The 27,996-nt window shown below is 33.4% G+C and overlaps 1 protein-coding gene across 1 annotated transcript; it reads right to left on the bottom strand.

Moving 5' to 3' along the window:
• Positions 1 to 48: 48 nt before the first annotated feature.
• LOC131958150 (synaptojanin-1) lies at positions 49 to 27,967 on the bottom strand. The gene is made up of 28 exons (XM_059323036.1): positions 27,713 to 27,967; positions 26,254 to 26,340; positions 26,016 to 26,158; positions 25,753 to 25,877; positions 25,525 to 25,588; positions 25,103 to 25,264; positions 24,461 to 24,544; positions 23,766 to 23,924; positions 22,954 to 23,205; positions 21,934 to 22,089; positions 21,407 to 21,563; positions 20,793 to 20,969; positions 20,219 to 20,321; positions 19,169 to 19,309; positions 18,386 to 18,578; positions 15,906 to 15,926; positions 12,943 to 13,101; positions 11,628 to 11,781; positions 11,188 to 11,266; positions 10,820 to 11,023; positions 9,609 to 9,687; positions 8,572 to 8,743; positions 7,098 to 7,181; positions 6,476 to 6,645; positions 5,673 to 5,784; positions 5,444 to 5,535; positions 4,581 to 4,758; positions 49 to 4,045 (listed from the first exon to the last, which is right to left on the bottom strand). Exons 1-28 carry the CDS (start codon positions 27,843 to 27,845, stop codon positions 3,027 to 3,029), a joined length of 4,659 nt encoding a protein of 1,552 aa, XP_059179019.1. The 5' UTR covers positions 27,846 to 27,967; the 3' UTR covers positions 49 to 3,026.
• Positions 27,968 to 27,996: the final 29 nt, after the last annotated feature.

Raw genomic sequence — 27,996 nt, 5'->3', positions numbered from 1 at the left:
GTACAAGTTAATTACAGGTAATCGGTAGTCTATCAGTGAGGACTGTAATTTGGAATATGATGTGGTTAGATATGTAACTTTCCTGCTTTACAGAAACGGTATATTTATGACATAAGTAATGTAGGAGATATAGTTTGTAAATAGGGGAGTTTGTGGTCTGAACTATAGGTGATTTTTTATATTTTCGACAGGGTGGTGATTTGCGAAGATAGGAGTCTAAGGTTAATAAGTAGCTAAATTAAAACTTATAAGACCTAAGTACTAGTCTTTACAGTATATAAAAATGAGAATATTAAAAGCTGTAAAGCAGTGAATCAGCAAAAATTGTTTGTTCAAAATGAAGTTAAAAAAAAAAAACTCATTGATGTCTCATTTTTTCCTGGCTTTTTTTTTTCTCTCGAGAAAAATATTAAATTTGGAGCAAATAATTTTTCACAATAAAAGAAAAAAAAGATATTAAAATTTGAAAAAAGCACATTTTTTTACACAAGTTGAAGATAAAACATCTCACTAAAAAAATCTAACATTGAAAGTACACAGAAAACTTTACATTTAAACACATTTGGGTTTAAGAGAAAAAAATGTGAATGCCCTGATAGACAAATAAAAATCTAAGATAGTATAAAAAGGAAACATGAACAGCCTTGCTAGGCGATCATATTCTTTTAATGAAAAAAAAAAAGAAATATGTAGAACTTTTACTCAAACAAATCTAACTAAAACATTAAGATCTATAACACTCACTAAAGGTAGGTTTTCATAATTACCAGCAGGTTTGAAATCAAACTGTCTCAGCTAAGTAACAAGCTTCTGATCTAGTTAACATTTATATTTTAACATATCACAAAAGTATTATGTCCAACAGTTCAACACATTTAAATATAAATATTATGAATAACATAGGGTTACAATAAGAAGGGAGACAACATTCCAAGTCATTTGTTCATTAATTTGATAATCTCCCTTTTGAGACCTACAGCTCCACTGTAGAGAATATATATATATATACACCTGTCAACTGGTTTGGAGCAAAAGAAAAATAATTATCAAGAGTGAAGACATTTCTATTACAGTAAACTGTAAAATGCCATTTGTGAAAAGAAAATCAGCCATATTACATCAATTAAAAATGCTATCTGCATTATACATTTTATTTGATTAAAAAAAACGCTGATATGTTTGCACAACAAACTAAAATACACGCAAAATTTATAATTGGTTTTATATCAATATTGCCTGCCTTTCTCAAATTTTTGGTACTAAAAAAATGTTTCATTACTAACACCTTGATATTCATTCTTAAAATGTTTCAATTATTTAATAAAATAAAAAAACCAACTAAGACATGAATTTTCAACAATATGCTAAAAAAATTATATTTTCTTTAGTCCATCAGTGCTATTGCTTTTGTTTAAAATGTTTGAATTGCTAGCTTTTAACACATATAGCGGTTACACTATTAAATAATTGAAATGTAATGGATAAACTTAACTGCAGAACAAGCAAGCAAATAAGAAAAATCCACATGAACCTTTTTTTTGTCATGAGGTCGGATGACATTAATGTCAAGTGAAAGTGAGCAATGTCCGACCTTTTTGTTTAGCACCTGACCTGTAATGTTATGTACATACCTGGCTTTTTTGTTAGTACACTCTCTGTACACAATCACAGTCAACACAAATATTAACTCATCATAAACTTTAAAAAAAAATTAGGGGAGATTTTTTATACGTGTCCGATAATAGAATCTTCTTTAAAAAAGGGGTGTAAGGTTACTGGTAGTTAACTAAATAATACACACATTGTTGGCTCATGTCAATGCTAACCCTGTCCGTAACCCTAACCCTAGTCCTACCCGAATTTCTAACCATAAAATTAGTCGAGATTACAATACTACTAACAACCCAACACACCTATTTTATGGAAGAGTCTATTATCGGACATCGGTATCTAACATTATCCAAAATGATATATAAAGTTACTTAAAGGAATAATTGATCTATTAAAAAAGAAAGTTTTAAGCAAACTGGAATTCAAGTGCTGGCAAAGTATATTGTAAGTTTTATAAAGATTTTTAAAAACATCAATCTGTAATTTAAAAAAAAAAACGTTTTTCTAAAAACATTAAGCAAATAAAAGCAGCTCCTTTATTAACAAGTGTGAGGAATTTAGCTAATTTTAAAATGCAGAAAAATTATTATTTATCAAAAAGGGAAATAACTGCAATTTAGTAGTCATCTGGGCCTAACCAGAATATTCATGTTCTGGCAAAGACTTAGCATGAGTAGTTTAGCCAATCACCATCTTAGATGCTAAAAACTCCTTTATCACAGGGGTATTGGCATACAATAATTTATAAAAGAAACCAGCTAACTTTTCCAAATTTCCACAAAGGGAATTTAAATACACTAACAATTATAACTTATTTTAATAGCTCTTTACATTGAAATACACTTGAAAATATGTTCATTCTAATGTCATTAGTTGCAGAAAAAAAAACTAAATATAATTAATGGATGGAACATTCTGAATAATCTCTAACATATAACTAAATTTAAAAAAAATAATGTCATTAGTTGCTCATTAACAGTTTTCATTCCACACCAAATGTACACAAAACTACTGCAGTGGAACTGCTGTTTGCCTTCCAATTGGTCCAAGCTAACATCCATGACACAGAAGACTATTCTAATGTCAACATTACATCTAATATTGAATTGACAAACAGCAATATGACTAGTGAAACATCACATTAAAGGCTACTAAAAACCAACTAATGTTCAAAGTTACATCAACGGGCTGTTTAAAAGATTAAACAATGACAGGTGCAATTCCTTGCAACAAATCTTAGCCTATCTGATTTACTACATCAGTCTATTTGAGGTTTTACAGCATTGTAAAATCGACTTAGCATTAATACTTATACCTCATCACAGAAAAAGGTGACTGAATTCCATCCTGTAATGATGTATTAGGACACATAAATGACAAACTTAAATTATTGCAACGTTGTCAGGGTGAATAATTTAGACGGGTCGTTTAGGGACGGGTGGGGGAATGCCACCCCTGTTAGGAACAGGAGGGGGGATGACGGGGGCTTCTCTAGGAGGTGGGGGAGGGGCTAAGTTAGGAACAGGTTGTGTTGGTAAATGGGGTAGCAGCCCCACACCCACAGGAAGAGGCGGGGGGCTCATGTTAGGGGCAGACTGAAGAAATGATGGTTCTGAACTAGATGGGCTTGTGGCGTTAGACAAAGGCTCTGTGTTTAAAGGGAGGTTATTTCGCAGGTTACTAGTGTCAAAAGGATCAAATGTGTTCTGTATATTGTTAGTACTAAATGGATCTGTTGTATGTGTTTTAAATGGATCGTTAAATGAGTCAGTACTAAATGGGTCAGCGAAGTTATTTTTTTCTGAAGTTGATGGTACGTTGGCGTAAAAAGGGTCACGAGGTTTAGAACCTTGAAAAGCTGGTTGTAGCCTAGCGTAGCTTGTGTCGAAGGGGTCCGGTTCAAACTTATCTACATCAACCATGCTGTTTTCTCTGTCTAGAATGTGGGAGGTGGAACTAATATTTGATGTAGTCACAAATGGATCCTGGGAGTTTTGGAATGGTGTATGGCTTGGCGAGCCCCTGGAGGGTCTGGCTGGTGGTGTGGGGACAGGATTGGGTGGTAGTTTCGGGGCAGCAACAGGGTGCGATGTCGGAGGTGGGGGAGCTGGTCTGGCTGCTACTGGTATGGGCATGGGCATGACTAAAACACTACCTGGTCTCTTTAATGGGGATGGAGGCGTAGTGAGTGATTGTTCGGGGTTCGGCGCGACAAACGCGCTTTGTACGTCACGCCGTGGGGCGGGTCGAGGTCTGACAACATCAGCGGAGACGGATGCAGCGTTCTCTGTGGGAGATCCGTTCAGGTTCTTGTCGATGCTGCGGCTCCTGGGCACTGGGTGAGGTTGTTCCGGAGGTTTTGTGAAAGCAGCGTCCCCCACATCTTGAGATGTTTTACTTCGTGGCACAGACTTTGGTGCCAGTTGGTTCAAACCTAGAATACAAATACAGAAAGCTGTAAAGTGATATTACAATATATATACATATATATATATATACACATATATATATATATATATATATATATATATATATATATATATATATATATATATATATATAAATAAATAAATAAATAAATATATATATACATATACACTCAAAGGATAAAACAGGTTATATAGAGATAGATATATAGAGCCCTGGTACAGAACTTCCCATTTGTTTGCTAGAACTCTTTAGACAATTAAAAATAAAATATCACACAGCTCCCATGGATGTCTACTAAGTATGTTTCCCCGGTGATTTGTGATGATAAATAGAATCTACCAGTGAAATTTACTATCAGATTGCCCAACCACACCAACAATGATTTATCACTTAGACCAATCATATCATGATAATATCTAACCTATTTTTCTTGTTCCTAAAAAGGTATGGAACTAGAAACAAAAGTTGTGAAACTATTTATTTTGTGAATGATTCGTTAGCTTCCACCTTCCACTCATGTCAACTTTCAGCCACCTCACCTGCACTGAGGTTAGTCTCAGACTTGGATGGCACCATGGGTAGAGGCAGCGCCACGCTATCAGTTGGGGCAGATGTCTGATCACCGGTCAGGAGCTTCTGGATCAGTGCCTGCGCCTCCTCAATACTTGACGCATGGCCTTGGTGAGTCACATTGGTTGGTCTGCTGATCTGGCCAATCTGTCAACAAATAGGGAGTAAAATGGTTTTATGAGCTTCTGTTTGGGTTGCCAGGTAAAATTTTCATTTTCAACCAAATGCCAGGTAATGTAGTTACAAGAAGTTGCCAGGTAAAATTTTCATCAAGTATTCCTGGTATTCTAGTTTACATAGCTAGGTACAAATTTCAACCACATGCTAGGTAATGTTTACATCTAGTTGCCAGGTAAAATTTTCATCAAGTTTCCTGGTATTCTAGTTGGCATAGCCAGGTAAACATTTCAACCAAATGCCAGGTAATGTTTACAAGAAGTTGCCAGGTAAAATTTTCATCAAGTTTCCTGGTATTCTAGTCGACTGATAGCTAGGTACAAATTTCAACCACATGCCAGGTAATGTTTACATCTAGTTGCCAGGTATTCTATTCTGCTCAACTAAGTGCCAGTTAATTTATTAAACTAAGTGCCAGCTAATCTCAACAAGTAGCTGTTTTATTATTATTGAAATTGGTAATTTTAATAAATATTTTATAATTTTATATTACAAACAGGAAAAAAACATCAGGCAATTACAAAATTTATACCATGAATTTCATAAAAAACATTTTCTACACACATGAACTTGCAATTTTGAAGGATTAAAAACTTGGAATGTCAACTCAAGAAATAATGTACAATTAGACTGGAGAACAGTATCAATGAAATACCTTAGTTTGAGGTTTCTTGATTTTATTGACAGGAGCTGGTCTCAATGGTTGTCTTATCTTTGGTGGGGGACTAGCCACATGTTTTTCTGCACCTTTACATCAAGAAGGTTTTTAAATCAGAAAACAGAATTTTTATCTGCAATACTTCTTCATTTTTGATGAAAATGTATATAAGAAAAAGTTTCATTAAATTACAGCATGAAGTAAGGAAAAAAATAATTTGTGTCACCTGCTTGAGAAAATGAATTAGGAACAGGTGAAGGGCGGGGTGGTCCTCCTGGTGGCCTCTGGGGTGGGGGTGGTTTAGCTGGAGGGGCACTGGGGCGTGCTGGGGGTTGTTTCTAGGGTGTGAAAAAAAACCATTCAAGCATTATTTAAAGCACAAATTATTCAATAGTATTAAACTTGGTAATATACTTATTCTTATTGTATCCAGGTTGTGAAAAACAAACATACATGAATTAATTACAGCACAAAAATAACAATATTGGTCAGTAGATTAAATATTCTTAAAAAATAGACTATAAGGAATTTTTAAAACAAGATCCCATGTGGAAGCAAAGAAAAGTCTCTCAATTCTGCTAAGTTCCTGTTTTTAATCTTTCCCTTCCATTCTGTTGCTCTTAAGGAGATTCTGACCTATCCAGGGCCAGTTGGCAATAAGAGCTAATTAGTTGTTAATTATAGTGGTCATGAAGACCAGTTGTGAATTGAGTCTTCTAAATTTGCTTGTTATAATACACGTCTGCACTGCATACTGCCTTGGTGTTTATTTATTCAGCATACATACCTTAGTTTAACTATTTTAAACATATATTCTACAATTTGTTGACAAAGCATTATGTACCATAATTTTTGTGTTGTAACATTTGTACCATCATTTTGTAAATTTAAAAAATATTTACCATAATTTTTTTACAAAAAATGAATTAATAATAAAGCCATAATTTTTTGTTTAGAGAATATATGTACCATATTTTTGTGTACTTACTTCAAGAGATAGCGATGCCCTGACAACATTTGTGTACTTACTTCAAGAGATGGCGATGCCCTGACAAACACTGCTGCCTCTTGTCTGATGACTTGGTTGTTGTCAGCACTGGCAGAGGATGGCTGAGCAGCTGGAGGTCTCGGGGGTCTGGGTGGGTTCACAGGGGGTCCACCTGGGATATCTCCAGCTGGTGGGACTGGGCTTGGGTTGCCTTAAACAAACACAAGAATTTCAAAATTATTTAAAATCTTAACAAATCACTGAAAATGGATGTATTAGAATCTGGTTTCGCTCAATAAAGCCTATAAAATAATAACAATTTGAACAAACATTAGTGTTTTATGTTATGCAAATGAGTTACGTCTGATGCAACAACTGATTCATTTCTCAAGTTTCTTTAGAAATATAAAATATTTTAAAAAATAACACTTACTTTATGAATGTTTAAGACAAAGTATACTTAAATTAAGAATAAATATAATGATAAAATTTCTATTAAAGCTGATTTATTACCAGTGCGAAAATCCGAACCTAAAAATTTCTTTTTTAAAAAATGAGGCTGTCATTACACAAGTGTAAAAACTATCAAACTATGTTGATCTGTTAACATTCAATTATCCTCCAGTGAATGTAGATAGGTAACTAAACAAGCTGAAAACTTACTTAAAGGCGTGCTAGTTCCTGAGGCAGGGGTGACAAGACCTTGTAGAGCATTTTCTACCTCAGCATCTTCAGCATCATCCCCATCTGTTACAGCACAGACATTGTTTTTTGGTTACAATCATGGTACAGTGTTTTTGGTTACAATCATGGTACATTGTTTTTGGTTACAATCATGGTACATTGTTTTTGGTTACAATCATGGTACATTGTTTTTGGTTACAATCATGGTACAGTGTTTTTGGTTACAATCATGGTACATTGTTTTTGGTTACAATCATGGTACATTGTTTTTGGTTACAATCATGGTACAGTGTTTTTGGTTACAATCATGGTGCAGTGTTTTTGGTTACAATCATGGTACATTGTTTTTGGTTACAATCATGGTGCAGTGTTTTTGGTTACAATCATGGTACATTGTTTTTGGTTACAATCACGGTACATTGTTTTTGGTTACAATCATGGTACATTGTTTTTGGTTACAATCATGGTACATTGTTTTTGGTTACAATCATGGTGCATTGTTTTTTGGTTACAATCATGGTGCATTGTTTTTTGGTTACAATCATGGTACATTGTTTTTGGTTACAATCATGGTACATTGTTTTTGGTTAAAATCATGGTACATTATTTTTTGGTTACAATCATGGTACGGTGTTTTTGGTTACAATCATGGTACATTGTTTTTGGTTACAATCATGGTACATTGTTTTTGGTTACAATCATGGTACATTGGGTTTGGTTACAATCATGGTACATTGGTATTGGTTACAATAATGATACATTGGTTTTGGTTACAATCATGGTACATTGTTTTTGGTTACAATCATGGTACATTGTTTTTGCTTACAATCATGGTACATTGTTTTTGGTTACAATCATGGTACATTGTTTCTGAGCTTTTGCTGGATTGCATTTGATATATTAAAAACATAACAAATCTATCAATGCTATAATTTATGGGACATCGTGGCCTAAGCGGTAGAGCACTAGTATGCTGACACGAAAGCCTTGAATTCGAATCCGGGTCCAAGTAAAAAAAAAACATATTTGAGTCCACCCGAGATTATGTGTACCTAACTCATGTTGGAGAGAGTAAAGTCGGCTGGACAAAGTGCTGACCACACCTTCCCTTCATATGCCAAGGTCAAGAAACATGAACTCATCTTCCCAATGGATCACTAGGTCTAAAGAGGATTCTTTAATTTTTTTTAATGTCATAATTCTTAGAATAAATAGAGCCTTCAATCAAGGCATTTTAAATCCATATCATTCAATAATTACAATGATAAAACATTAAGTTTAAATATGTAACATCATGTAATAAAAACAGCAACAAACAAACAAACAGCAAGTATTTGCATTACTTTTACGTTAGTAAATTAAAAAAAAAGTAAAATAAATTTTCAATAAATTGGTATGGAATTCAAAAAACTACTCAACAACTGCGTGTTCAATAGTTTAAATAACCAAATACCTTCATCAATGTCATACTCCATAGATGGCACACTGAAGTCATCTCCCAGGAGAGAGTTAGTAAACTGATTGTAGAGGGCACCAGTGTTGCTGGAACACAAGTTCAGTTCCTTTTCAATCTCCCCCTTCCACTCTGTCGTCCTGAGGGCAACCTTGACCTGAGTTCCACCAAACTGGAAAAAATTTTAAAAATGAAGAAAATTTTAAATAGTTCATGGAAATGGGTGGTCCCACCTACAAGCTTATAAATTTACTTAGAACTCTATGCTTTAAATTTAAAAAAAAAATTGTAACATATTTTCAATACTACAAAAAAAAAAAAAAAAAAAAAAAAAAAAAAAAAAAAAACCTTAATGAATTTAAAGAAACTGATATACAAAGAGTACTCAGTAGCGAGTCACACATACATTCTTTAGTAGCTATGACACCAATAGTAATTATTTTTCAAACCAAACTTCTAACTCCAACCCACATTGTATGTCTAAAAGGGATTTGGCTAATAAATAAAAGCAAAAATAAACTCAAAAAATATTTCCAAATGTTTGAATTGTTTTCATATATTGTCCAAAAAACAACCAAATTAAAACCCAATAACAGTTTTGATAAAAAATTCAGGTTTATAATTTAAAAAAAATACATGAATTACTTCAATCATATTGAAGAATTTCTTAATGTAAAAAAAATTAAAAGAACATAGGGGTCGGCTTGGTCGAGTCGGTAACGCTCATGGCTGCTAAACCAATAACTCTCGAGTTTGAACCCTCGGGCAGATGAGGCTCGTTAGCTGGGGACAGCCACTCTTCTTAGAGAGACAACTCCAAAATAAAAAAACTGCTGCCTTGTTGTTTTTTCTTGGTTGGATAAAGGCTATGGAATCAAATCCAAAAAGAAAAGCAGGCTGATATCAGAGTCAATGGTCTCAATGGCCAGTTGGCACATATACTTAATTGTGTTGGAGGGGAAAACTTCCAACACTAAAATTAAAAACGAAGAAGAAGAAGAAAAGAACATGATAGCAAAAAAAGTCAGGGGAACTACCTCCTGCTGATCAAACTGTAGAGCCTCTAGTGCATATTGTCCTTGTTGGTACAGCACCCACATGTCAACACCCACAAACCTGGGGAAAAGGTCAAGGTTAGATTTCATGGTCACACAATTCTTAACAATACATACAGACATTTCAAATGTTTTTAATGTGAAATTCACACTATCCACTTTTACATGACTAGCTGACATTGTATACATAACATTTTCAAATCTTTACCTAATGTCAACAATGCTAGACGAAAAATAAAATTACTTTAAAACAGCTAATTAAAATACTTTACTTGATAATAAGAATACTTCACTTGCCAATTAAAATACTTTACTTGATAATAAGAATACTTCACTTTCCAAATAAAATACTTTAAAACTTGGCAATAAGAATACCTCACTTGCCAATTAAAATATTTTACTTGACAGTAAGAATACTTCACTTGCCAATTAAACTACTTTACCAAACAAATATATTAATTTACCTGACAATAACGATCTCCCCCACTTCGTTAAACCTCTCCACTATAGCATTGACAGCCTCGTGCCAATTAAACTACTTTACCTAAAAATATATTAATTTACCTGACAATAACGATCTCCCCCACTTCGTTAAACCTCTCCACTATAGCATTGACGGCCTCGTCAAACAGCTCTTGCCAATTAAACTACTTTACCTAGCAAATATATTAATTTACCTGACAATAACGATCTCCCCCACTTCGTTAAACCTCTCCACTATAGCATTGACAGCCTCGTGCCAATTAAACTACTTTACGTAACAAATAAATTAATTTACCTGACAATAACTATCTCCCCCACTTCGTTAAACCTCTCCACTATAGCATTGACAGCCTCGTGCCAATTAAACTACTTTACCTAAAAATATATTAATTTACCTGACAATAACGATCTCCCCCACTTCGTTAAACCTCTCCACTATAGCATTGACGGCCTCGTCAAACAGCTCTTGCCAATTAAACTACTTTACCTAGCAAATATATTAATTTACCTGACAATAACGATCTCCCCCACTTCGTTAAACCTCTCCACTATAGCATTGACAGCCTCGTGCCAATTAAACTACTTTACGTAACAAATAAATTAATTTACCTGACAATAACGATCTCCCCCACTTCGTTAAACCTCTCCACTATAGCATTGACAGCCTCGTGCCAATTAAACTACTTTACCTAACAAATATATTAATTTACCTGACAATAACGATCTCCCCCACTTCGTTAAACCTCTCCACTATAGCATTTACGGCCTCGTCAGACAGCTCTTGCCCTGAGGTGGAGGATATGATCACAGTGCCATCAGGTGGGCCCTGCTCCTCTACCACCTTCTGAAGGGTGGTGTTTTTCTTCTCCTCGTCCACCACTAGAGTGTCTACATCAAACAGCCCAAGTACAGGCCTAAAACCAAACAGGTTTGTAGAGTTAATTTTGGTTTTTTGTTTCATAAATATTTCGTTAAAATAAATTGGCAGTTTTTTATTTGTTTTATAATCTGGAAGCATTTTTAAACTTTTTAACAATTATTTTCCAGATGGTTTTTTTTTTAAACTGCTATTACTTACCTGTGATCAGAAGTCCTAAGTTCAGCTCTCCCATACAGCAGAAGTTTCACCTGTGCCAAAGTCATATCATTTGTTTCATCTGAAATAAATACATACTTTTTAGAAAACCTTTTAGGGTGCAATAATTATCTAAAGTTAACAGCTTAACAGTTTTTTAAATCAGGCCTACTGCTGATGAAATAATAATTTTCTGAGACAAAAATTTAGTTACTTTCCAATTTTATCTTTAAAGAAATAAAAAACAAAATTTTAAAGATATCTTTAATCAACAGAAATAAGAAGCCATACTTATTTTATTTATACTCAAAAGCGGGTGGGATAATCAAATATATCTAAATAATTAAAAATTTTAAACTATATTGCAAGACTATTGACAAGTACCTACATCTGAATTCAAGCCACCGTTTCTATAAATAGAAAAATAGAAATCAATTATCTACCTTCTGAGTCACGAACAACCTTGACCTTCCACAAAATTCTGTCTGTCCAGGCAGGGGTGCGGCTCTTATCACTTGTGTCATAGTCGTCACTAAAAGTGTCATACTTGTAAGTGGGGGCAAAATTTAACCGACCCTCACTGAATCCTTGGAAACACTGTTCATTGTAAAATTTAATAAGGATAATGGATGCTGCAATATGGTTTAGGTAAGTCTTTACAAAATTTTCACCATTCTCAAGTATTAAAAACTTGAATATTTGTCTAAATATTCTAAAAAAGAGCTTAGGTTTAAGAATTAGCAACTGTTTTAATAGAGAATAAATATAATCTGTAGTGGCTGTAAGTTTTAGATGAATTAAACTTTGCCACTTAATTAGAACATAGCTATGCAGAGTTAAGCAGACTGATGCAATGACCCTGCACCCCCTAATTATACCAATGGATGAGAGTCCACACTTTGTTTGACAGTTGATTCATCTCTTGCAAGGCTCCCAGGTTCATTGCACCTCCCACTTGCACACCCTAGTTACGCCACTAGATATAATGCTAATATTATCAACAGCTCTTTAGTTAGTAAGTTGATTCATTTCCTGCAAGCCAGCCAGTATCACAGGCTACTCAACCTTTCATTTCATCATTGACTGCCCCAATGTAACACCCCCCCCCCTCCCACCCCCTAGTTACGCCACTTGGTGTAATTCTTACATTATTAACAGCTCATTGATTATTCAGCTGGTCCACCTCCTGCAAGGCCCCCCAGTTCTCACAGGCCACTAAGCATTTCACTTCATCATTGACTGCCCAAACGTGACCCCCCCCCCCCCCCCCCCCACACACACACAGATCATTGGTTAGTCAGCTGATCCATCTCCTGCAAGGCCCTACCAGTTCTCACAGACCACTAAACCTTTCATTTCACCACAGACTGTCCCAATGTAACACCCCCCCACACCCCCTAGTTACACCACTAGATGCAAGTCTTACATTATTAACAGATTGTTGGTTAGTCAGCTGATAAATCTCCTGCAAGGCCCTACCAGTTTTCACAAGCCACTAAATCTTTCATTTCACCATTGACTGCCAAATGTGACACCCCCCTGCTCCCCCTTACATTATTAGCAGCTCGTTGGTTATTCAGCTGGTCTACCTCCTGCAAGGCCCCCCAGTTTTCACAGGCCACTAAGCCTTTCACTTCATCATTGACTGCCACTGCAAGGTCTCCTTTCAGGCTACTAAGTCTTTCACTTTATCACTGACTGCCCCAATGTGACACACCCCCCACACCCCCTAGTTACGCCACTGGATGCAAGTCTTACATTATTAACAGCTCGTTGGTTATTCAGCTGGTCCACCTCCTGCAAGGCCCCCCAGTTCTCACAGGCCACTAAGCCTTTCACTTCATCATTGCTCAGATCAATGCGGTAGTTGAAGTCCCCGCACCAGAAGACACAGTCATGGGATAGAATGGTTCGTCCCTATAAATACAATTGCAGTTTATAAGTACAAAATTTAAAAATCTGAAATTTTTAAAAATTAACAAAAAAATAAAACTGAATATCTAACATTTAGATACAAGCACAACCTATTTTTGTTCAATTTATTAAATTCCCTCAAGATAATTAAACAAGAACATCTTTTCCATACACTTATTTAAAATAACATATAATTTCTTCACTTGTTAATATATACATACACAAATTTTACATTATGACAATGCTGATATATGGTAAACATCATGGCGGAGATAACTTTAAAGGAATTTGAGAAGTAAATAGGTTCATTAGTAATGCAGTAGTACAAGCAGTAAAATAAAATTATTAACATTAAAGAATTGGAATCAGCACTGAAGCTTAAAAATCACAGTACAGAGAGCCTTTTCCTTAATCATGCTCAGATTAATGAACTGGTTTTAAACCTAAATGCTACTAAAATTATTAAAAAATAAACTAATTGATAAGCTTCACTAAGATTTAGATTAGCAAAATCATCTTTTGCATCAGTCCTGTATGTTTGTCTACTCTCCAAAATACTTGTAAGGCCAAGGGAGACATGGAGGTGCACAGCGGGGAAGCAGCTGACAGAGGCAGGACTGTCATGGGGGACTGCCAGGTAGCAGCTGACAGAGGCAGGACTGTCATGGGGGACTGCCAGGAAGCAGCTGGCAGAGGCAGGACTGTCATGGGGGACTGCCAGGAAGCAGCTGGCAGAGGCAGGACTGTCATGGGGGACTGCCAGGTAGCAGCTGGCAGAGGCAGGACTGTCATGGGGGACTGCCAGAAAGCAGCTGGCAGAGGCAGGACTGTCATGGGGGACTGCCAGGAAGCAGCTGGCAGAGGCAGGACTGTCATGGGGGACTGCCAGGAAAATTACAGGAGATTGACAAAAGTGGAGGGAGCTTTCTGTGGTGGCCACATATGTCTTGGGCACAAAAAGGAAAAGATGATGATTGTTACAGTTATAATCTTCAGGGTTGAGGTTCTAATCCCTGCTGTCTGGCAATTATTATAAAATAATTATTGCCTTTTTAAAAAACTGTGAGAGGGGTAATTGACAGTGCAGGTAAACTCCCTAAGAATACATAATCAGTTGTTTTAATTTAACAAGTCTTGACCTAATTGTCCTTCAGAAGTAAACATGCCAAAGAGATTCACTAAAAGAAAGGAAATTTAAAAAACTACATAGAGAGGAAGTTATAAAAATCTACATAAGCACTACAGTATTGACTACAGAAATGAAAACAAAAATCAAAAGCATTTAATCATCCCTTTGAGTATTATGTGTATTTCTCCTAGAAAGCATGAAAAAAAATGTCTAAGTATATGAAGTTTTCCATTCAAATAGATTGATAGACAATGTTATTTTACAAAGTAATATATATTTATAACACAGAAGAGGTATTGAATTTAAGTATAGCAAATAATAAACAATCAAAAGCTTTTGTTTTTAATTAACCCTTTATAACATAGTAAATGTTGTACCAGTGTTTTTGGTTTTCACAGATATGTAAAGAAATGTTTTCTTCAGGGATCCAAGGGAGATAAAAATAGATTATTAAACTACAACCTTCCCCCCCCCCCCCCCCCCCACCACCACTTGTGCTTACTTACAGATGTATTTGCTACAGAATCAATTCAGATTGTTTCCAATCCAACTTAGCTAAAAAAAAAATTCTCCTAATTTTATTTCTCTAGAGCTATGGTAAGTATTTGTTTCTATACTGAACACACCATCCTATTAAAAGACTTGTTTTAGCCCACGTTTGTGTTTCTCATAAGATTTCAAAGAACCCCTACAGTCAAGTTATGTTACTTAGTGCTATAATAATTTGTATGTAAAAAAAAAAAAGCCCTAAGAAAAAAAAACTATGTTAGTTATTAAATACACTAAATAAGTATAAAGTAGGTAGAACAAAAACAAATGATATATCTAGAGAGCAGACAAGGCTTGAGTAATTTAATAATTTTTATGACTAAATTTTAAATGAAAATTTCAGTTCATAAAAAAAAAAAATCATGAGCATGGTTAATATTAAAAGTATTTTTTAAAGCAATTTTGCAAATTTCATTGTGTGGTTGGCTATATCTCCCAGAAATTAAATCAACTGAATATTTCATCAGGGCACTGTCATAAAACTGATATAAGTTATGACTAAACTAAGAGAGAGAGAGATAAAGAGAGAGAGAATGTGTGAGCAGGAGAGAGATACATACAAATCTTTTTGTCCTAATGCATTAAAAAATAAAAGTGATCTGAAATGTAGACATCTATATCTAAGGGGTTAATAAAGCTTTATGTTTTTAAAATTTCAAATATTTTAATTCAAAACACTGTCAAACAAATATTATTTTAAAGAATAAAATAAAAGAATTCTAATACTAATTGTATTTCTTAGCAGCCACCAAACAACCTCCCCTACTTGAAATTCTACACAAATTAAAAGGGGTCATCCATTTATGACGTCCACAATTGTTTTTGGATTTTGGACCCCCCCTGTCCACAAAAAATCCACTTACTTCCCTTATAAAAGTCCATTCGCGTCAGCAAAATTCAATTTTTTTGGACCCCCCCCCCCCGACCCGTGTGGACGTCGTAAATGGATGACAACAAAATTACTTTGAATATTAAATAAAAGTAAACAATATTTGATAATTTACGCTAATAAAGTTAAGTAAATTTGGTTGTCAGTGTTTGAAGGACATAATGTATTGGTTGATTTAAGCCGGTGCAGGTACTACTTTCTTGGTTACCATCAGCCAATATACATTTCATTATTTTTTACCTTATGGCGATCATCCATAGACTAGGGAAATAATAAAAATGTATTTTAAAAGTATGTATTTCTACACCCTACCATATGTGGAGTTGTATTTTATACTTATATCATTATATTAGTGTCAACTATCAACAAGTTACATACCAAGTCACTAAATGATAGTGCTAAAAATTACAGCAAACAAAGATAAGGTATTTTACATTAACAAGAAGTAAACATTTTTCAATTATATTATTTGAATAGATTAAACAGGAAACCAATGTACAGAAATGAAAGAACAGAGAACTTGTGCACGCAGAAAGAAAATGGAAATTGCATCATGCTGAGAGGGCTGTTAATGTAATCGTCTATGATGATATGTTATAAAAACAATTTTTTTCTTTTCTAATATCTATCATAAAAATTTAAAAATGATTTTCATTCAGCAATTTGAACTTCAGAACTGTTATTAATTTAAAATATGTGATCAGATAAATTATAATTTAAGGCATAAACTAAAATACAAAGTTTAGACAAGACTTTTTCCTAGGATTGGTGTCTAGCTTAGTTATAAGAGTAAGTGTAGGAAAATCAGATGATCAGAAAGCAACTGGCAAACACTAATGTACAATTAATCACCATATAAACTTGTCTCTTTCATTTCAACTAGATTTATGTATATTTTGAATAACTAGTGTTCAAAATGACATTGACTATCACTGGTAACTAAATCTAAAAAAAATGACTATATTACACTTTCATGAATTATTATTTAATTATACTATTCAAGTTCTCATATTAAACATTGAGATAATAATTATAGCCAAAGGCACCCAAAACTTAGTTAACCTCTAAGTCCATTCACTGACACCACATCTTGCTATTAAATGTTGCAATCTTAATTTAATTCAACTAGCCAACCTGGACTGTATGCTGCAGATTTAAAACTATTCAAACTGAGTTAACAAAAATCAACAAACATTAAATAATTAATGTAACTTTCCCCCCATTATTTATTTAATCAATGCGTTTAATGTCATAGATGATGCAGCCAGAACGTGCAAGACCAGAATGATTTTAACACATGCCAGCAGATACCTACATGCAATGTTATTATTCACCTGCTCAATATTTAAACCAGATTCCAAGATTTATAGTTAAGCGCATTTTCACATATCCATAGTTAAACCCTGATCACAGTATCTATAGCTAAACCCAAATCTTGTATCGAAAGATCGCATGATCTATAGATAAAATTAGATCATATGATCTAAAGTTACACCTAGATCATATGATCAATAGATAAACCCACATCTTATGATCTAAAGATCACATGATGTATAGATAAATTAGATCATATGATCTATAGTTAAACCAAGAGCACATGATCCATAGATAAAAACCAGATCATATGATCTGTTGAAAAACCCAGATCATATTATCTATAAATAAAACCAGATCACATGATCTAGTTATGCAGATCACATGATACATTAAAAAACCCAGAGCACATGATGTATGGTTAAACCCATGCAGGGGGATTAATATAGATTTCACTCCTAAATGTATAAATAATATTTTAGTCAACAATCTGCTAACACAAACTAATCCCATTTATTTTAAATCAGCCTTTCTAGACATGCCACTTAAGCTTCATATTATTTTTTTTTAATTAGAAATACTTAAACTAAATAATTCAGTCACAAATATGTCATGCTGAAATTGTTTAAAACAACATTGAAAGCACAGAAGAAATAATGATTTATTAACATTTTATCTAAAACTTTTAGAACAGTAAAGTTTCGGATCATACATATACCTAGTATTATTAAAATGAAAATATTTTTATTATATGGATTATAGTGGGACTGCATTAAGAGTTACAAAACCAAATAACACCAATTATATGAAGACATTCTTGGGTAGTCTTTATTTGTCTGCATTATTTTTTTAAAATATTGATTTAATTAAGGGAAAAACATGCAAACTTGGATTAAATTTTTTAAATACCCACACGGCATATTTCCTGGAGATGAAATTAGCGAATGATGAAACAGATGAGGTTAATTAAAAAACATGATCTTACAAATGAATGAACAACCAGTACACATTTAGAACCTTGTATGAATTTACTAATGAATATACCTCTGTTAGACATTCAGAAACTTGAATAATAAAATGAATTTTAAAAAATTATAAAGTTAAAAATGAAAAAAAAAAAACTGTTAGATATTTTTTTAGACCCTTGTACAAGATAGTTAAAAAGTTTATTAAAAGTTAAAAGTTGAATAAAAATAAAACCATTTGATATTTGCAATCACCCGAATTAATAATTTATTACATTGACAATTATAATATATTAGAACTGTTAGATAATTTTTAGATCTTTATAAAAAAAATCTTTATTAAAAGTTGAATGAAAATAAAACCAATCACCAGAATTAATAACTCACAGAATTGTCAGTATTAATTTATTTTGTGTATAGAACTTAGAAAAAAACACTCACCATGGGGAAGGCCATTTTGCGGGTGATTTCTGTGTAGTCAGCATTGCGCTCGTTCACCTGGGACTGGCCGGCAGCAAGGTGGGCACACACAAAACATATGGAGGTGCTGTTCAGTAGGAGCCTGATAGCCACACCCCCTTTGTTGCCTGTGGCGCCACCTAGCCCAGTCTTTACTTTGTCAACAGCCACATCTCTGGAAAAGTAAATAAGTAAAGCTGAGTTTAAATATAATATTGGTTATCAACAATGACATTAAAAATATATCTTGATAAGTTAGGCTGGATTAGAATACATATTTGGTCAATAGCAGTAGTTTTATATTCACAGTTGGTCTTAGTAATTTACACACTATTACTTTACTGCTTTTCACAAACTAAGCACTATTCCAATATTTTATTTCACTGAATAAAAATTGACTTATTATATTTATTTGATTAAATATCAGACTGAACATTAGCTTAAAATTTAAAAACGTCTTTATTAATAGATGAGGTTCTAGCTTGTTTTAACATTTTTTACAAAAAAATCTGGACAGATGAAAATTCTAATTTTAGATTAAAGTAAATAGGATAGTGTGGTCAAGCGCTAAACTGCTAGCCCAAAGGTCTTGAGTTCAGGCAGCAGTTGTTTGATTTTGAAGTTTTCTCTCTTAGATGGGTTGCTGTCCCCACCTATAAAGCCTCATCTTCCCGGGGATTTGAACTTCAGTTACAGTTTAGCGACAATGAACTTTACTAAACCGACCACGCTGACCCTTAAAAGAATTGCCTGCGATACACTTACCTGATGAAAGGAGCCAGCTGTGGTCGCACAAAAACATAGAGAACAACCCCCACAAGCTGGATGCTGGTGACTATCACATACTTGTGGTCTCGGGAGATGGTCTTAATCACTTCTTTCTGCCATTCTCTGGCGTTGGTGGTACTTTAGATAGAAGGGAAATTTAAATTTAACAACAAATAGTTTTTAATATATGAGATGATCTTAGTCACTTCTTTCTGCCATTCTCTTGCATTGGTGGTATTTTAGATAGAAGGGAAATTAGAATTTAGTAACCAATTTAAACTAATTGTTAATATATGAGATGGTCTTAATCACTTCTTCCTGCCATTCTCTTGCATTGGTGGTACTTTAGATGAAAGGGAAATTAGAATTAAGTGACCAATTTAAACTAATTGTTAATATATGAGATGGTCTTAATCACTTCTTTCTGCCATTATCTTGCATTGGAGAAACTCAACACATGAACAAATTAAATCTATTTAGTAACTTGCTGTAAAAAAAACAACTTATTCCTAAAAACAAGTAACATTCTGAAAAGAAATTTTGAGTTTAGAGTAAAGACACAAATATTATTTTTATTTATATTTCTGTAAAAAACACATTAATAAAAGAAAATTCAACTAGCATTAATTTAGAAACAGAGTACAACTAATGTGTAAAATATGTATTAAGTCTATGTAAAAAATCTTAACCCTTGTTTGGGTTGTTGGGCACCACAGAGTGGTCTGTCTAGGGCTAATTGTCGCCGACTCCTCTCCATGCCTGACCACAGCCTGATGCCTCCATTTAGGTGGCTCGCCTTGGTCATGACCAAGTGGCCATTAATGTTTATGAACAACTGCGTCCTGGTCGGTGACCTTTACTAGAACCCCATAAGCCAAGTGATGCGGTGTTAGAATCAGTTGTTTAATTTTGGAGTTTTCTCTCCTAAATGGGTTGTTGTCCCCAGCTATAGAGCCTCATCTGCCCGGGGTACGAACTCGTGACTTTTTGATTTAGTAAAGTAGGTATATACATAAAGTCTAAAGAATAAAACTATGAAGTTACTACCTGACACTCATGATGTTGCTAGCATTCAAGTCAACAATTTCCTCAAAACCCACAGCGTAGATGTCAACAGGTTTATCATAGTCAACATCTTTCAGGTGAACACCTGGACAGAAGAGTTTTTTATGATATTTTATGTTAGAACATAACAATCAATTCATGACTTTAATACGCAGGACGGCACAAGTTGTGTTAATTTCAATTTTAAAATAAAATACAATTCCATTTAGTTCGGTACAATTTTAATGAGCATAAGCAGAAATAATCAGAGACTTTACTTAATCTTTGGGTGTGGAACTAAATAAAAAATGTAACCGCTATTCACAGACCAAAAGTGCTAATCTGTTACTTTTATAAAACCATTAGATGCTCAGTGGAAAAAAAAAAAATTCTAAGAAAATTCTTATTTTTACAGACTATAAAATAATACATTCGTTTTATATTTTCTACAAGACTCAAAAGAAATTAAAATCATTTAGTTATTTTCACGGACTGGATAAAAATGTCATCGATTTCTGGACTAAATTAAAAATGTTCAACTGAATCCTAAAGAAAAACCCAACAAGAAAAAGCTTACTCTGGTGTGTCTTGGGAGCATCAACCAGCCAATCAGCCAGAGACTGATGCTTGTAGGCTATGCTGCGTGTCATTTTCCCTCCGTTCACATTGTAGGTTCCTATGAACACCCGGTAGGTCTGTACCTTGGTGTACTCTTTGTAACACCTGGTCATAGCTCGTAGGATACTTTCTGAGGCTGAAAGGGAATAAAAGTGGAATAAATTATACTTTTTGACAGAAATTTAATAAGTAAAATGAGTTTTGAAAATACCTAATTAATCAGAATTTTAGATGAGCAGTAAATAATGCATGAAAACTGTAAAATGTAGGCAATTTAAAATTTATAGAAAATTAGCAGACTGATATTTAATTATAGATAAAAAGCATGAATGTAACCATAAATGTAGCTTTATGTAACTATCTATAAAGTTTCATAACAAACAAAAAAATATAACAAATGTTAAGTAATAGTATAGTTTAAAGAAAGTTTTATGGTCACCCAACATGTTAAAAATTTACAATTACATTTACTATTTTTAAACAGTTTAACGTCAGATTTAGATATAACAGATTTTTTTAATTCAAATTTTCATTATTAAAAATGTTTTAAGTCAGATTTACAGTATCACATACCATGTAAATATCTAGAACCAAGCAGCGCCCTGGCCCTATCAGACAGCGCCCCCTGTAAAGAGCTACCCATCAGCAAAACATCTATGGCTTCTTGCTTACTCCCATCTAGAAAATTGTTCTGGATTGTTCTTGTGGCTGACCGAGACGCATCAGAATACTAGAAGATTATAAATATCAATCTTTATTAATAATATCAGTAAAAAATATGATTATTTAAACACTTCATAAAAATATTTTTAGTCACTTAATTTAAAATATTATAAGCCTATACATTGAGTTTTATTTAATTACTGTAAAAATAATTTTTTTTTTAAATTTTAAGATCAATTACTACATGCCATAAAGTCATTTTTAAAAAAAAATTATAATTTAATAATTAAAACAAATATAATTAACTTAATTATAACAAAAATATATGTTTTCTTAGTTTTAATAAAACATGTTTGTAATTTAGTATTTGAATCAAAATAATCAAAATACAAATACACAAGGTGAATACCAGATTCATAACAAAAAGCAACTCTCACCTTTGACCTCCCACCTCCCAGAGCACCAGTGCCTGTGTAAATCTTGCTGATATGATCCCCATTCTGAACCCAAATCTGCTTGTACACTTCCTCAAACCTGCCCACCATCTGAGGCTTTGCGGCCAGACCCAGAGCTTCAAGTTGTCGAACCAGCATCTAAAATGTAAATAATCAGCTAAAGCCATTTTTAAAAAAAAAATTTAAACAGCAGTTTAATTAAATATATTTTAACAGATGAAGCTAAGTTCATAAGAAATCCTTGGCCTGATGTGTACCTAATTTTAGTGATGGAAACTTGTGAAAAGAGAATGGTCAGCTGACTAAACAATAATTTCACATACAAAGAACAGTGAGGATACTTTCCTAAACATGTTTTATTAAAATTTCTAATTCGACACTTTGCAGTTAATAAACATTTAGTGCCATTTCTAGAATGTAAGTAGAATAGTAGTTAAGCTTTCTTTATGCTTGTCTTAATGGCTATCAGATGCTCAGGTTCAGTGTAATTTTATTTTTAAAATGTTATTTCTTGCCTACAAATTTTGACCACTTATATTTAATAAAGCAAACATAACATCGTCCCAAAATATCTTTCATAATTCGGGCAGCACTTAATATAACTAAGGTACCCAGACAGTTTGTCCAAATAACCATACCACCAGGCTATTCATCCTAGAAATCTTACCACCAAGCAAATTGTCCAGATAATCTTACCACCAAGCAAATTGTCCAGATAATCTTACCACCAGGCAATTTGTCCTGATAATTTTACAACCAGACAATTGGTCCTGATAATCTTACCTCCATCCCTATCATAGTCTGTGTTGCATTAATTCTGTCCAAACAATCCAGGCAATTGGTCCTAATAATCTCACCACCAAGCGATTCAACATAATAATCTTACCACCAGGCAATTGGTCCTAATAATCTTACCACCAAGCAATTTGTCCTGATAATTTTACAACCAGACAATTGGTCCTGATAATTTTACCACCAAGCAATTTGTTCTTATAATCTTACCTCCATCCCTATCATAGTCTGTGTTGCATTAGTTCTGTCCAAACAATCCAGGCAATTGGTTCTGATAGTGCCAGTCTGCTGGTGGGTGATGTTCTCCCCACTGATGCAGAAGAAGTCGAAGTGCTGGAGATGCTTCATGATTCGAGTTTTTAATTTCTCCAGGTTTTTCAGGTTAGAGCCTTTGATCTCAGAGTGGTAGTCGAAGTGGTAGAAGGGCACGTCTTGATGATGAGAGGAGGCTGTGTGGTGATTCTGTAAAAAAAATTTTTAGTCACATCAAAATTATTTAAAATTTTTTTTTTTTGAGACATCTGCCTTTTTAAATATTTCAATTAATTATAGAATTTAAAAAAAAATTATAAATATGAAAAGTAAAAGATAAAAAATGTTTGAAAAATTAGTCATTTAAATGTCTTAAATTTAAACCATCTAATGATGTTAAGTAACTTTACTGATAAATAAGAGAGTTTATCTTTGAAATGTGGCTTTTAAATAATATATTTTAAACAAGAGAAAATATTTACACCCACCTAATCATTATCTTTTAATATGTTTAACAGAGGTTTGGGTAACAGTAAATCATTCTAAATATCAATAATGGCAGTAAAAAATAATGTTTAGACCCCACCTAATCATTTTGTTTTAATGTTTAAAAGTGGTTTGTGTAACAATAAAACATTCTAGATATCAATAATGACAGTACAAAAAAAATAATTAAAGTTTAAACCCCCACCTAATGATTTCTGTTTTGATATGTTTAACAGAGATATCTAAGAAAAAAAAACATTTTAAGTATCAACAAAAATCAGTACCAAGAATGCCTGACTGAGCATTTTCTCCCCTTCTTTGGTCCCCAGTAGGTTTATGATGACCTGATCCCCGTACTGCTGCTTGATGGTTCTCAAATGGCGGTCGTAGGCTGGTGCTGCCATCTCATAGCCTCGAGACATGTGAACTTTGTGAGACCCTACCTGCAAAAAGCATTAAAGAGCACAGTGTAAAACGTTTCTTCAAGTTTTTATTTTTTATTTTTGGAAGACATCAAGTAAATCATGATTTAGTTCATTGTGGATTGATTTTTTTAAAAATTAAATACACATTGTAAAATGTTTTGATATTTTAGGAGTGGATGACATTATAAAGCAAATCATAGTTAAATTAAATGACTTTTTGTTATTGATTTGACTAGTCAGGTTTTAACAATGGTGTAGTTTAGTAATAGAGGGATTGATTACCAATCAGAAGGACTAAAGTTTTAAATAGGGCTTGAACTAATATCTGTAGGCTTCCCCTACTCTCATCAGAATAAGTATAAAAAAAAAGATGGGGGGGGGGGGGCAGAGGTCTCACAATTCCTCTCAATGAACTCAGTTTAATTTGTCTAAAGAACTATGAAGTGTTGAAAAGGGTTACTTGACCTGGCACACCCTACTAATGAATTACCTGGATACCAGCCTGCTCCCAAAACAAGGGTTATTTGACCTGGCACACCATATTAATGACTTACCTGGATACCAGCCTGCTCCCAAAACAAAGGGATGGAGCCTCTTGTTTGAACAAAGGAAACAATTTCTTCATCCAGGAATATCACCTGAAAGTAAAAGCAGACAATACAGATTCTAGTAACAAAAAAATGTAAATTAATAATTCAACTATAATGGCAATTTTAATCAGGTATATTAGGGGACAGTAAAAATGGTTAAACATCATAACTTTTACGTTTATGGGTTATATTTTAAAAATTCAAACAGATCCGTAATCAGATTGACAGTCGCTACCCAAATATGTAACCATTATATTGTTTTACTAAAACTTAATTTTTGCATTGTCTTAGCTACATTAACACGACTGAACTCAAACAGCTTTATTTAACTTCATTGTAATTTTAAAATGAAGTAAAATGGCAAGTCTTGCTATTTTCTTAAATTGTGTTCTTTAAAAACCAAAAAGGCAGATCACAATAATGGCAAATCATGAAATTTTCATAACTTATGGACATTTAAGACCAACATGACAGATCATATTAATGGCTAATCATGCTAGTTTCTTGAATTGTGTGTTTTGAAAACCAAAAACGACAGATCATAAAAATAGTAACGCATGCAATTTTCTTGTGTACTCTAACGACCAGCATGATAGATTAAATTACCTGCTCAGTCTCTACAAAATTAGCAACATTTCCATCATCATTAGTGCCCCTGACATTGAACCTGGTGCCAGCTCTCTCACAGCTTAGCCTTGATATCAGGCAGGCTTTTGCCTGTCTGTGTCCAGCGTAGATTGTACGAATCTCAACACCCCCGCACATAGTCTGAAAGGTTTCAATACAAGTTATTGGCTATCAAACCAGATTGTAGAGGAGAATTTAAACTGTATTTTAACAAAAAAGAATTTAGAGGACAATTTTAATTTGATTTAAAAAAAAAATTCAGAGGGAAATTTGAACGAAAGACATTTGTACTTGATTCAACAAAAGTGTTGAAAAGATAATATGTAGGGAATATTGCTACAAGACTTAAAGTCATGATTTTGAATGAAGATCAGCAATAACATGGAAAGTATTTTCCTCACCTTCAAAAGCCATTTGGAACAATCAATACCATAGTGTTGAAAATGAACATGTAGCATCCGATTCCTGTATATAAAACATATTTTTGTTTTTAATTTGTTTTCAATGATTAATATACAAACACATTTAGTAGATGTTGGTTGTTAAATTACAAAACCACCAATACATCATAAAGAACAACAAAAATTTACACAAATAAAATCAAACTATTACAAAAAATAAATACCCACCAAAAAAACCTATTGTCTGTTTCGTGGTCTTGGAGTTTACGTTGAGCACACAAGCTTAGGTCCCAAGGATTGCCACCAGCCTTCCAAGTAAAATAAAAGGTTCCAGAACTCAACAACTTCTTTATCTGAAAATTTAAGAAACAAATAGCCAGAAATCAACAAAAATGAAAAAGATCTTTACTAGTTTTTGTAATTTCTTTATCAATTTATAATAATACCTTATGAATAATTCAGAAATGAAACACAATGTAAATATATTTTACCTCCCCTATCCTATCCTCATCTGTGGGATCATTGCGTAATGAAATAAACTGGACACCATTTATTCTGAACACCTCAGACTCTCCAATTTTGCCAACAGATAAACAACTCACAACCATGACTAGATAATAGATTTTGTCATTTCCTGGTGAGATACAAAGAAATATGTCAGTGTATGCATAATGATATAAAAAGAAACCAAAAAACAGTTTTGAAAAGTTTAAATAAAAACGTAAATACCTGAATTCAAGCACAAAGCCCCTAGACAACCATATGCTTCGACAACCTTGGTATACTGTTTTCTTAGTGGCTCAACTTCATCTGGAGCTGGCAACAAAATAATAATCTTATTACATTTGTAGTGGGATTTTAAGAGTGTGTGAAGTATATGTTGATTATGTAAGATTTAACAGCATTATTATATATTATTATGATACTTTGCATTATAGAAATAATCAATTTTTTAATTTTAGACTTTGTAGTCAATTACTTAGTAAATTATTGGTACACCGAGTGAGTAAACACAGTAAGTGTGTGTACTGCAAACTCATACAATCATGAAATACAAGAATAAAACAACTTCCGGATTCCAGTGTTTACATATCAAAATTGAAAAAAAAAGTGTTTTTCAATTTTTAAAATGAATTGGATAAGATTAAGAGCAATTTAAATTTAGAGTTGTTTTGTGATAAGGTAAGTAAAGTAAAAATGGGATAGCATGATTGGATGGTACAACATGCGACTCAAAAGCTGAAAGTCTTGAGTTCATGTCCATGGCCTGAGTTCACCCAACTCTGATGGGTATGTGAAATACATTAGGGAGACTTAAGGCAGCTAAACACCCTATCTTCTCATATGTCTAGGTCATGGAAACAGATGAACTATTTCATCTGCCCAATGGACCACACGATTCAAAAGAGTAAAGAAATAGAGTAGGCCTCTATCAAATTTTTATTAAGCCTAGATCTAGATCATAGGCCAAAAACGTTGTTAAACAAAGAAATTAAGACTGACCAAAGCAAGCATATATTAGAATTAACTACAGACAAGAATTAGGCCTATTGATTTTGAAATCCTTTTATTTTTATTGCTTCATTGATGGATTTTGGATAGGTCTATTACTACTAAAACTACTGATAGTTTAAACTTAATAAATATAATAAAGTCTTAAGGATAGGCTAACTAGTTTAATAACTAGGCTATAGGCCTACACTTAGTACTATTGGTTAATCCCAGTGTAGGTGTAGTCATACTGTAGTCACTGTAGCTATTATTACTAACTAGCCTAGAAGTAGTACGAGATTCAAGTAGTTAGGCCTAACTATAACTAAAGTAAACTATTATTACTAAATTATTAGTAGTCATAGAATTTAGTAGAGTAGACTGTTGTAGTCAACTGTAGTGTAAGTAAACTGTGTAATTTTTTTGATGCTGAAATGAAAGTGTGTTGAACTGTTCTGTTGAGTATTGATCTCAGATCAGATCTGTCAAATACCGTCAATCAAGTTGAAGAAGTTAGAATTTTAATTTAGGTAGTTAGATCTACGTCAGTTACGACAAAAGTCACAAGTCTAGTCACTGTAGGGACATTATTTCCATGGAAAATATGTAGATCCTAGATCTAGGCCTAAATAGTTGAGTAAAGTTTTCTTTACATTTTTTTTTAACTCGTCTTAAAATAAATAAAAAATCAACCAACTCAGCAAAACAACTGCTCCCGATTCGAACATCAGTGAGTCATCCATAATTTTGCTATCCATCAAAACACTGTAAGGTGTTTCCCTGTCTGGGGGAATTTTGTGGAAAACTCTGTATCCTTTTCCCATCGCCATTATTTAGGTTTTTAAAACTCAGCAATTTATAATTTAACAACAAATAATCTTGATTTGCAAATTATAATTTTCATCGAGAGATGTAGTGTTGTTTAGATACATTTCTTCATTACTTCCCCATTGGTGATACTATTTGCCGAGACATTGGCTA

Source organism: Physella acuta, unplaced genomic scaffold (genome assembly GCF_028476545.2).
Source record: "Physella acuta isolate Inbredline_101_S28 unplaced genomic scaffold, ASM2847654v3 ptg001296l, whole genome shotgun sequence".
In the NCBI taxonomy this organism is placed as follows: Eukaryota; Metazoa; Mollusca; class Gastropoda; family Physidae; genus Physella; species Physella acuta.
This window is presented reverse-complemented; position numbering and strand designations above follow the sequence as displayed.

Excerpts from the sequence above, each read along its gene's own strand:
- LOC131958150 (XM_059323036.1), bottom strand. The coding sequence starts at position 27,845 with ATGGCGATGGGAAAAGGATACAGAGTTTTCCACAAAATTCCCCCAGAC. Across the intron at positions 20,322-20,792 it reads TGCTCCCAAGACACACCAGA|GTGTTCACCTGAAAGATGTT; the intron begins GTAAGCTTTTTC and ends TCTTCTGTCCAG. Across the intron at positions 8,744-9,608 it reads TACAGTTTGATCAGCAGGAG|TTTGGTGGAACTCAGGTCAA; the intron begins GTAGTTCCCCTG and ends AATTTTTTCCAG.